At 44.1% G+C, this 12,636-nt stretch overlaps 1 protein-coding gene across 1 annotated transcript in view; it reads right to left on the bottom strand.

Moving 5' to 3' along the window:
* Positions 1–12,636, bottom strand: part of LOC144753774 (neuritin-like) — a 56,249-nt gene that overhangs the window by 13,299 nt on the left and 30,314 nt on the right. The window contains exon 2 of the mRNA XM_078641350.1: positions 8,801–8,963. Within this exon, the coding sequence (XP_078497476.1) occupies positions 8,801–8,963 (163 nt within the window). The remainder of the gene's footprint in view (positions 1–8,800; positions 8,964–12,636) is intronic.

A 12,636-nucleotide genomic window follows, 5' to 3' on the forward strand; every position in this document is an offset into this window, starting at 1 on the left:
TTTCAGTTTCAATATTGCCAAAAATATATACCAGCAGGCCTGTATGAAGGGTTGGGTAAAGGATACATCAAGTCAACCTGGAATTTACCTTATACACATAGATGTTATAGTGAAGGGAAAAAAGAGGTATTTCTTAGTGGTAACAACTGTAAAAATTCACTAAGCGGTACACTTCTGTGTCAAGGTATTAACTTGCATGGAGCCTGCGAAGGTTCATCAAATAACCTTTCATGTCACCTGCACGGCACTCCTGCAACACAGATAGAGCCTTTTTTCAGACAGCTTTCCAACGGCAGCTACGTTATAATAAGTGACCACAGCTGTTATGGCATGGTGACAGGAATAGCCTATCTCGTGAGCGTTACTTCCAGGGTCATTTGCTGTATGCAAGTATTGTATCCAAACAGCAAACCAGACAAGGAGGCAGCAATATGGCCTTCTCTGAATATCTCTTCTATTCGAATTGATACTTTAAGCAGAATGAAGTCTATTCTTTTACAGACAACTGTGCCTTTAACCTCGTCTAGAGAAACGTATGATCTACAAGTTGCAAGGTCAGCGGCAGAGATACATACACTATTATCGACAAATTGCCCCGTGCATTTCGTAGAAATGTTAGGTCAAATCTTAAACATGTCTGATACCAGTGGCATCGCACATGTATTTAAGACAATTTTTTCAGGACTATTAGCACCCTTTGAAGCAGTCCTGAACATCTTCCCGAATTTCGTGCACTCTGTGTTCGGCGGCCTGCCTCTTCTTTTAGGACTCGTAGCAGGAATTTTATATTTGTTCCTTCTGATCCGATATGGCAAGTCAAGTCACAGGCAAAACCCAGGCAACAATGGAAGAAACGATCCTAGCGATGAGATACTGATAAAGGATTACTAAGGTCCTCGGCTTGGCAAAGCTAAGAGATCTGAATACTACCTGGTTTCTTTCATTCAGACCAATCTGGCAAGATTGCATCTTACCTGTTCTACGATGCCTGCTATGCAGAGAAGAATACGTGTTGGACGTCTGTCTTACACTACCATCAGCAGTACCTATGGATATCGATACTTTGCTTGGTTCGGTAACGGCTCATGCAACGCGTTGTCCCCAGCGGTTACCTATTCTGATGACGGCATTCGTTGAGACCTCACCATTACGATTAGGTGGCGGTGAGGTACGAGATGAAAGCGGCACACAGGTACAACCTTCTGTGAGCATTGCTGATCCAGACATCAATGATGGCAATGAGTCTCACATATGCACTATTTCACTTTTTCGGACTTGGTCCAACTTTCACCTACTGTTGTAGACGAATTCCTTGCCAGCCTATCTGAGTTAATGTTCTCTCCTAGCAACGAGAATAATTTTTGAATAACTTTTGAAAGCATGAGCACACAGCGTTCCCTGAACTCTGAATTCGGCCTTCAGTTTTGATAAACAGAACTCCTAAAAAACTTTTGGAACTATTTTTGCCCTGAAAGCTAAATGCTTTTCTCTTTCCAAAATATTTACTTTTTTGGCACATGGTACTCTGCTTAAAGTAGAACTATTCTTAGAGAACAGAAATTTCTATTTTTAGAATCTCTAGAGGCAATATTTTGACTTAGCCCCTAGCACATGTACAGTCTTGTATAAATATGTGATGAAATGGTCTCGACCTTCTCTTCTGTGTAAAGAGCCATTTCATAAATGTAATTTTCGCAAATAATTCAGCCAACGTACCATATATGCATTATCTGAATGGTACCACTGCTTGAAAACGTACAGTATAATACTCATTTTTCGTGTATATACCATTTCAAATGCATTTTTGTATTTTGGGGTGGGTTGGAAAACACATGCATCGTTATATGTTTAGTATTGCTTAGTATTTAGTAATGATGGACATTATACATGGAGTGGGTGTTGTGAACGTATCTAGGACCCTATTTAAATATTCCCGATTTATGCCCTTATGTGGTTATAACAAATCATACCCTTATAAAGGCATAAGAATCATATCCATATTTAGTCATAGCCAATGCAGTCCAAATACGGCAAGGCTACTCCCATAGACTCCTAGAAAGTACAACGCATTCTTTCAACAAACCAAGCCTCCAGCAGCCCGGGAATTCCCCCTGCTTCTGTTTTGATTTGTCCAAGAACTCCTGGAGTCCTAAAAGAACTGCCAGTTCTTAGTGACGTCTTATGTCCAACCTTACGTCAAACTCGGCACCTTCCAGGTATAAATATACCAGCAGCTGCCCTAACAAACACACGGTGGTTTGGAGCAGATCGGGTATCTACTTACCCGAAGCCCAGCTGTAACGAGAGCCGAATGAAGCCGACCCTCTCATTGACGCACTGAGAGAGACGCTGTCTTTTCTCCTGCCGAGAAATCCAGCTCCAGTGTTTTCAGTCACCCTTGCGGGTTACTGGGAGATCGGGTCCTGAGAAAGAGATACATGACCTCCTTCATTCTATAACCAAGGTACGGAGCTGATTAGATCCATAGAGAATTCTTGATTCAGATTCTTGGCAAAAACTATCTTAACTTAAACTGCAGCTCACTTACTCCTTCCCACGTACTAGGCTTAGGTTAGGTACACCGGGGTAGGCGTATCTTAGAAGCACCAGTTGAGTATGTTTAGTCAATGATTTTGTGTATGTATATATTTTATCCGTTTTAAGTATCTTATGGCTTAGAAACCATATAAATGCTTTTACAGTATTATTTCATAATACTCCTTTTACTGTACGCACTTTACTTTATGACAAGTATTGCAATTGTGGCAATTCACTTCTCTTGCATGAGAAAGAAGACTGCTCAATAAATAACCACTTTTATTGAAAACGCCCGTCTCTCTATTTCTCTGCACTCCTGGTGAAACTAAGTATGCACGATTGACTGAGTGAAATAGATATCTATTGTTTCCGCGACTCTGGAGATATACTCCTTATTCTGGAGGGAGCAAAGTTGTCATGTTTATGCGGTTGTCAGAAACTAATCCCTTCTTGTCGATTCAGGGAAGTTAACACCTCCTTGTTTACTCGAGAAAGTTTCTAGTGACCTCTGAGCTAGCTGGCATTCATAATTAAGTCTAACATATTCAATAGAGACCTAGTTGGCCTCAGTCCTACGTCTAAACTATCGTTTATGTTATTCCAATACGCAGAGCCTATTGGGAATATAGGAACTACACTACAAGGTGACCCCCATGTGCACCCCCCACCACCCCAGGGTCCCTGGGGGCCCGCAACGGGCCCCCACAAGACATTCCCGCATGCCTTTCCGTGACGGCATTGCGGACACGGAAAAGCATGTCCCCGCCTTCACCCTATTATAGATGGCAAAGTCTAACATACACCGCCACCATATAAAACCCTTTTCTGCCCCCTGTCAACTCCTGACCGGGCGGAAAGGTGGCAGATGGTCTTTCCGTCCGCCGCGGTCCCCCCCGCCATAGTAATATGGCGGGGGGAAAAGGGTGGAGGGCGGGGAAGGATGTCGGGCGGATCACCACTGCCCGCATGGCAGTGGCGATCCGCCCTACATCCTAATGGGGCCCTTAGTGTGTTATAAAATCACTATTACAAGTATACAGTTATCCATACAGTCACTCATACAATCACTGAGTCTTAGGTATACTTATTTATATACAACAACTGTCACATACACTGCCTTTTATATTTCTAGTTTGTTGAACATGTATCATTGAGAAATATATTTACTCATCACCACACCCATAAAGAGATTCACTCACTCAAACAACTGTTTCCACATACAGTCTTAACCTCATATACCTACTAAATCAACTATTTACACATCTTTGGACAGTCACACACCTCACACCCAACCACACACACATTCATTCACTATCCCATACAAATACTCACTTAACTAATTAATAAGGTGACACTGGATGACCTACAGAAAGTGTGGATAGAACCCACTATTTTAGCTACGGACAATGTGGATTCTGCTCTATCCAAGTTTAACACCACCCTTTTAGAGGCGGTTGACTTTTTGGCCCCTATGAAACTGCATAAACAGCATCCCACATCTAAGCAGGAGATTTGGTACACTGAACAACTTGGGTTGGAGAAACAGGGATATAGGAAATTGGAAAAAGTTTGGCGGAAGAACCACACAGAGGAAAGAAGGAAAGAATATGCTGATGCTTTGTCCTCATACCACAAAAATATTAGGCTGGCTAGGAGGAGTTGTCTTACTTCTCAGTTGGCAGAGGCGGGCAACTCCTCTAAAGAACTCTACAGGATTCTACAGACTTTTGTGAAACCCATAGCCTGCGAGAGTCCAGATGATTTCTTTCAATCCCTGTGCGATGATATTTCCTTATTCTTTGAAAACAAAATAGAGTTGATCTAGGAAAAAATCATAAAAGTAGCTAACCATAAGGGGAATGCCACTAGCACTTCTCCATTATCAAGCTCACATAATAGTGGCATACCTATACCCACATTCACTGTTTTTCCGGAGATTAGTCAAGATGATATCAACTCTTTGACAAGTCATATTAAAACAGGGTCTCCTCTGGATTTCCTGCCTGCCAAAATGGTTGCTTCTCTAGGCAACCTAATTGGCCCTATGATTCAAACAGTAACAAACCTCTCTCTTAGGGAAGGTCGGGTACCCCAAGAATGGAAAAGAGCTGTAGTTAACCCTATTCGTAAGAACTCGGCCTCACCATGGACAGACTTATTCAACCTCCGCCCAATTTCCCTTCTGCCATACCTGAGCAAGCTGACCGAGAAACATGTGAATACCCAGTTGTCTAACTTCATCGAGGCATCAGGAGGGCTTGACCACACACAATCAGGTTTCAGACCCAACTACAGCGCCGAATCAGCGCTCCTCTCTGTGACAGATAACATCAGGATGGCACAGGATAGAGGGGGCTCCATGATTCTGGTGCTGTTGGATCTGTCCGCAGCCTTCGACACGGTTTCACATGATATTCTTCTTGGTCCCCTGCAGAAGGTGGGGATAGGAGGTTTGGCTCTGTCCTGGTTTGAGAGTTTTCTCTCAGGCCGCTCACAAAGTGTCAGCTTGGGCTCCTATCACTCCACTTCTAGGGAGCTCACCAAGGGGGTCCCACAAGGCTCATGCCTAAGCCCTACACTATTTAATCTGTATGTGGCCCCTTTAGCTGACATTGTGAGAGCACATGGATTCACTCCAGTGTCGTATGCTGACGACACTCAGCTTCTGTTTCCATCCCAGACCCTCACTCCTGCAACTAATCAATCTTTTGCTGAGGGAATGAGGGCGGTGTCTGACTGGATGGCCTCCAACTGCCTACAATGTAATGTGGGCAAGACTGAGGTCATGCTCTTTGGGAAGGCTCCTCTCCTCTGGTCTCCGGACTGGTGGCCACTGGACTTGGGACCTGTCCCTTGCCCTACACAGACAGTGAAGAACCTAGGCGTGCGATTGGATCAGGGACTACTGTTAAAAGAACATGCGAATCAGGTGACAGGGTCCTGTTTCCGGGTGATTGGACTTCTAAGGCGCGTATTCCCGTTCTTGTCGGACATTTTCAGAAAAACCCTTGTCCAGGCCCGTGTAGTCAGCCGGCTAGATTTTTGTAATGGCCTCTTCCTATCTGCTAATGAAGAGGTGCTCAGCAGACTGCAAGTGGCCCAAAATACTGCGGCAAGACTGGTCTTAAATGTCCCGCCTGAAACACCCTCCCGCCCCCTCCTGGAAAAACTCCATTGGCTGCCCATTCGTCAACGGGTTAAGTTCAAGATCTGCTGTGTTATACATAAAAGCCTGTTTGGCTCAGGTCCTCAATATTTGGCTGAAAAATTTAACATCTACAACCCTGGACATTTCCTTCGTTCCAGCGGCCAACTATTGCTACAGATCCCTCCGGTTAGAAAGGTAAGGCAGGGTGGTCGAGCACTCTCGTACATGGGCCCTACCCTTTGGAACAAACTTTCCCCTGGTCTGAGACAAACTACCAATTATCTTATTTTTAGGAAAACACTTAAGACATACCTGTTTTTGACAGCATAACCTCATGCGCCTTCCTAAAGCTCTGTTTCATGCACACTTGGTGAACTAAGCGCGGAGATACCCCTACGGGGGTCGAGTCTTGCGCTATATAAGCACTTAAATAAATAAATAAATAAATAAATAACTAATATAGACTTTCACATAGCTAGTAACCAACGTATGTAGTAGTTTACACAACAAGAGATCGAGTGATACAGGCATTCACACAGTTTAATCACTATCCCATATATTTAGTGAGACACTTTAAATTCGTCACTTAGACAGTCAATCACATTGCTACTAAATCTTCCATTCAGACACTTATACATTCACTCAGTCTTCAAGGCAGATTGCTATATATATATAATACTTATTTAAATATCGAAGCAAACCACATTCACTGGATGATGTCATCATGTCATCAGTGATGTCATGTGAGATGTCATCAGTGATGTCACTGACCATGTCATTAAGCAACAAGGAGGGACAGGGACGGGACAATATTTAAGGGGGTCCAGTGTGCATGTCCCATCAGACACTTTTTTCAAAGAAGGTGCACAAAGTTCCCCTAAGGAGTGATATTAATATAGAAGAGTGGTAATCCTTCCTCTCTCCAGGTGTGGTTGTTTGTGAAAGTCAGGGGCAGATGTCCCTTGTCGGAACTAGGGATGCCTCACACAATAGGCTGGTTTAACGGCTACTGTCATATCACCAGCCAATTGTCGCTGCAATGCCTGACGGGTAGCACTAAGTGCTACACTTTTCCGGAGATCTTTTGTTCCTAGCCGTTTGATTCAAACGGCTAGGAACAAAAGATCTCCGGAAAAGTGTACCACTTAGTGCTACCCGTCAGGCATTGCAGCGCCGGCTTGACGCAGGAGCAGGAAGCCGATGATGACACGAGACAATTGGCTGGTGATATGACAGTAGCCGTTAAACCAGCCTATTGTGTGAGGCATCCCTAGTTCCGACTGACCATGTCATGAATGATGTAAAAAGTGACATCATCAGCAGTGGATTGCGGGCGCGCGAGTTATAGTTGGTACAACTAACTATAACGTGGGAATTTCAATGATTTTGCATGAGTGAAATGTCCAACTAACTATAAAACCCCTAAAACCCATGGCTTTTTCAGTGAATTTCTAGGATTTTTTTAAATGCTAATTCCTAACTATGATATGTCTGAAACCTATGTTTTTTTCAGTGAATATATATATATGTATACACACACATATATACCTATATATATATATATATATATATATATATATATATATATATATATATATATATATGATACACACTCGTCTCCAAACAGCCAGCGTACCCGTAGTCATCAGGTGTCGTCGGTTGAAAAACGAAAGTTGACCCAGGCTGAGGTGAAAAGATATTTTTTATTTAAATTTTTAGAATCGCCACCAGCATAACGTTTCGGCCTTCTCAGAGGCCTTGATCACATGGCGTTAGGGGAGGGACACAGGTTTTTTAAAGTGCAAGTGCCAAAAAATTTAAAACATGATTGGAGGGTTTCAGTACGAGGTGATATACATAGTAAACAGCCTTCAAGTGTATTGCACGATCATATTCAGTTGTACATAGAGACAAAGGCATTATTCTCGGGGGAGCAAAGATTTCACAACATTTTATAGAATCAAATTTACACACCCTTATCTACTTGAAATGCACTTAGTTTTGGGAAACGAAAGGGAAGAACCACACATTACTGCATAAAATTACAAAATCTGTGATAACTCTTCATAACGTTCCTGCCAGCATTGCAAACACCAATGTCTATGTACAAATAAATAATATATATATATATATATATATATATATATATATATATATATATATATATATATATATATATATACATATATATATATATACACATATACATATATACGTGTGTGTGGGTATATGTGTGTATAGAGAGTGATAGAGAGAAAGGCATGGTCATGAGAGAGAGGTAGAGACAGATGAAGTAGAGTGAGGTATATTGAGAGAGTGAGGTATAATGAGAGAGAGAGAGAGAGAGAGAGAGAGAGAGAGGAGAGAGAGAGGTGATGTAGAAAATTCTGACATAGAGAACCGAGCTAGAGTGGAAGAAGGTACATAGAGGTAGAGAGAGAGAGAGGTTAATTGTCACCAACTGCTTAGGAGTGCAAGGGTTACGGCTGAGTAGGCGGGGCATGCATTCTAAGAGTCAGATTTAGTTTTGAACACAATGATTAGGCTTTGCATTAAAAAATTATACGTGCTTGTACTAATCCACCCAAGTAGCACTGCTTTGATGTAAAGTGGAGCAAAGTGCTATTTTTCTGACAAAAGGGCACCTTTGCTGCACAAAATACCTTTTACACTTGAATGTACACACCCTGTGAAGAGTTTGTGTCGCTTTGCGTCACTTTGCTGTGGTGCAAACCCCTTAGTAAATGTGGCCCTAAGTTTCTGTGAGGCATGCTCAGCTGTCAAATTAGAACAGGAAGATGTGTTTATTGAGCCAACCTTATTAGGGCAGGAATTTTGACTGTCCCACTCACTTTTCCAGAAGGCCCCTCGGAAGGTAGGGGCCCTCTGCAATTGCCCACTTTGTCTGGTCCTTAAAAAGTCTCTGCATAGAACCTATTTATACGACAGGGTAGGCCCATTTTAGGTCAATACCATAATCATTTCATGTAGACCATACCTCTTTTCCAAACCATATCCATCTTAGCCCTCCTTCTGAATAGAGACAATTGTTAGTAGACCATTCCCACTGTATTATTGCTTGGAGCCCAGACCAAGCCCTGCTTATTCACTTACGCGCAGATGTTGTCCAGATTCTGGGTGCTGTTGAGCTCTTCTTCGGTGTAGACACTCATACGTGTGCTGAGTGTTAGAAGGCACTCGGAGAAACCCCGGTAAATGTGCTCACAGCGGGTGGAAGCTGCAGATGATGGCGGCTTCCCTACTGCACAGTGCAGTCCTGCTGAAGAAGAGGTGACGAGAAGATGGGGTTAGAGGTTTCAAAGGGCTCACAAAATGAAAGTAATTTTGAAAAAGAAAAGCCACCACTAGTTTGATGTACCCCAGACAGTGTCACCATTTTCTTACAGCTTGCACGTTCCTCCTATGGAATGCACCACTCTTCCACTGTGGGTAACTCACTCACAAGACAGGCACCATGGTCCTATTACATACCTCCTTCTCTAGTGCATGCACCACTCTTTCAGTTTGTGTGCCACTCTCTTATTACAGGCACCCCACTCCCACCAAGTGGACCTCAGTCCCACACTGTGCTCCTCTTTTAGTACCCCATGGACTCTGGTGAACCAGAATCTATTCCATGTATTTGATAAAGTGTTTGGTGAGGAATAGAGGTGCCTGGGTCTTCTACAATGTCCCTGCATATTCTTGTCAGTATTTCTATACATGCTAAAAGGATCACAGCCTACCCAAGTGATTAAAAAGGCAGCAGAATGCAGTGCACATGGTTAATGGTGCGCACATTGTGCCACGTGCTGTCAAATGTGTAGTTATCCCTACAAAGAGCTTTCACTGATGCGTTCATGTGGGAAATGGAAGGTCCATGAGTCAGGTATATAAAACAGGTTGGATTTATTGAAGCTTAGTTACAAGGTAAGTTCATTAGATGAAGGTAGGTAGATAGAAGTATAGCCCCACCAGGATCAGCCTCCCTGCCGCTCAGCCTGCATCTCTCAACTGACACTCCACACACAAGCCAAGCACTCAACCATTCTGTGAGGTCATCAGACATTCAAATACTCATCCTAGCTCAGCAGCAGGGAAGACACAGCTAGAGACGGGAATAGCATAAGTCAATTATAACAGTTCTCCTGGCTTTTGAGTGTCTTCGGAGATCCTGTAGGGCCAAGACATTTGCGCGTTATGTAGTGTATGGCTCTCGGTTGGCCTACGTCATGAGCTACTTTCTGTAAGTCTGGAAGTGTCCATTATTTTTTCCACCAGTTTGGTGCTACAGGTATTTTCCTTGTGAGCTCGGCCTCTTTAGGGTTTTCACCACCTTTCTGGTTTCCAGTGTCTTAGGACTTTGAAAACCCCTGGCACACCCACAGGGGGTGCAGGGCATGGTGGTTGCTTGGTGAGCCCAACTGGTGAGGCCAAAGTGCGCCCTCCCACTCAGATTCGTTGAGGTCCTCAAAAATAGTACTGAGGGTCACCTAGTAGAGTCCACCCAGAAGCCTTACCGGCCTCATTTTTAATAGGTGATTTCCACCTTATTTGACAAGGGTGTGCATAATCCCCTCCAGGGTATATACTGGCAGGGAGATGTTCCCCTCCCTCTCCAAATGTTTTTGAAGTCCACGTAACCCAAACCTTAGGAGGACCTCTCATATCATCTCCTCACCACCATCAGATCTTGGCAGGTCTTTTTCATTTGCACAGGTGCAGCGAGGGCTCCGCCTAGACTAGAGGGATGTATCAATACACGTCCTTTCCGCGTCTGATGACCTTCGTTCACCAGATTGGTACTGGTTGAGTAACGTTTGCACCTGGCGATATTAGCATATTAAACTACTAATGAAACAGAATCTTAATTGATATAATCGCCTCATTCTTCACATATATGCAGGGTCAAGGGCGACATCATGCATGCAGAGCGTGCAGCCTGCACTCCAAGAGGAGCCTCATAGACGTTTACATTTGAGAGGAAGTGGACACCTCTAGACAGGTAAATTAGTGCAGAGTATGGAGGCACTCTTCAGTGAGGGACCGCTGGGCCTCGCCCACAGTATGAGGTGCATAGCCAAAGAGGCAGATACCGGCCCCAGTGCAGAGCACAGCAAGGATTCCAACATACCAACATTAGAGCTGGAAGCAGCATCCACAGTTCTGTCTGTCTGACTCTTGACTTAAATAGGTGTTCAACACCTTGGTGTGGGAATTACTTTAAAATGTGCTAACCAGATTCTGCTTCGGACAGCACACTATACGACTGATCAGGTTGCTGGGCATAGACCGTATCACTAGGGCTCAACTGGGCGAATTAATCTAAGCCTCCATTGCATCTGGCACGTTGACTAGAAAAGGGTGCCCCTTCTGCCTACTACTCTCACCGCTACCCGTAGAGCCATTAGACTACGATGAGAGAGAAGGGTGTGGGCACCCCCGACTGGCTGGACTCATGTTCTGTGCTCACATGCCGATAACATTCCGATTGTCAGAGACTTACAACCCCTTGAATGCGACAGATATCTCTAAAGGCTACAAAATACTCAACAAGATCCGCCTCAGCGGAAGGGAACGAGGGGTAGCCATAGTATATAGGGAAAATAACTCCCTGATGATTCCTATTGAAGGCTTAGATGGAGTGGAAGCGCTGGGCTTCTGTCTCTCTCTGTCTCCTCATCAATCCATAGCAGGGGTATTAATCTACAGACCCCAGGGCCCTGCAATGTCCCTTTCTAAACTCCTTGGGCAATGTTCTAGCGCACCTGGCCCTAAGATACGCACTCTTCATGGTACTGGGAGATCTTAATCTACGTATGGATCCAACAGAAGATAACAAGGTGATTGCACTGTTAGACACAATGGTATCGCTTGAACTTACACAACATGCACCAAGCACGCACCAACCAGGCCATGTGCTGGACCAAATCTTCTCTAATGTCAAACTGCAGACTGGTGAACCCGTCCCTTAAGTCTTGAAGGCTCACTATCTGATCCCGTTCAGCTGGCCTGTCTTACTAAAAGCACAAGATTCGACAACCAGAGTTCCCTATGTGTCAAGAGCGTTCCAGAGAGTCCAGCAATTGGAGTTCACTCATTCTCTGGAAGAGAGCCCCCGCTTTCTCTCAGGAAGATGCCAGCTTGCTAGATTGCTGGATCAGAAATACGACCAATAAGTTGGCACCCGTCTCTCGACGTGCACCTTGCAGAAATAAGCTGTCAGGTACCTGGTTCACAGATAGTCTTAGGGAAAAGAAGAAACAATGTAAGACTCTGGAAAGACAGTTTCGGAAAGACTATAGAGCCAACAGGAAAGTCTGATACAAGACAGCACTAAGAAAATACTATACCGCGGTCAAAAGAGCTAATCAGCTCTATTTTGAAGATAAGATAGAGGTAGCAGAGAATAAATCATAGAACATTTTCAAAGAGGCAAAAAACGTTATGTTCCCTGAGGCCTGTGCCAGAGATCAACAACCATCGGTTGGATGGTGTGAACAGCTGGCCTAGTATTTTAAAAATAAAATTTGACTCATTGAACCAGGTCTTACCTTGAGCATTCAGTCAAAAGAGGGTCTGATGGCCACATTGTACTCGAGTACAGTCACTGCACTGGAGTCCACTCTTTACAGTTTCCCCCATATGTCCTTGGAGGGGCACTGGCAGCCCTTCGCAGCCTCAAATCAGGGTCTCCCACAGATCCTTCTTCTCCCAACCTGTTAGTGCTTGGGGTAACTACCATCAAGCCACTAGTAAACAGGGTGTTAAATGCTTCTCTGTCCACAGCAACAGTATGCCTGTCCTGGAACAGGCAAATAATCTCCCCTGCTATAAAAAACCACCATGGACCACAGAGACCAGTCTAATTCCGCCAGAACACGGGGGCTCGCGGTTCGATCCCCGGCGCACGGTCCATTACTGAGGCAGAGCCAGAAGCTCACTCCCTT

This window comes from Lissotriton helveticus, chromosome 5_1, assembly GCF_964261635.1.
Source record: "Lissotriton helveticus chromosome 5_1, aLisHel1.1, whole genome shotgun sequence".
NCBI lineage: Eukaryota > Metazoa > Chordata > Amphibia > Caudata > Salamandridae > Lissotriton > Lissotriton helveticus.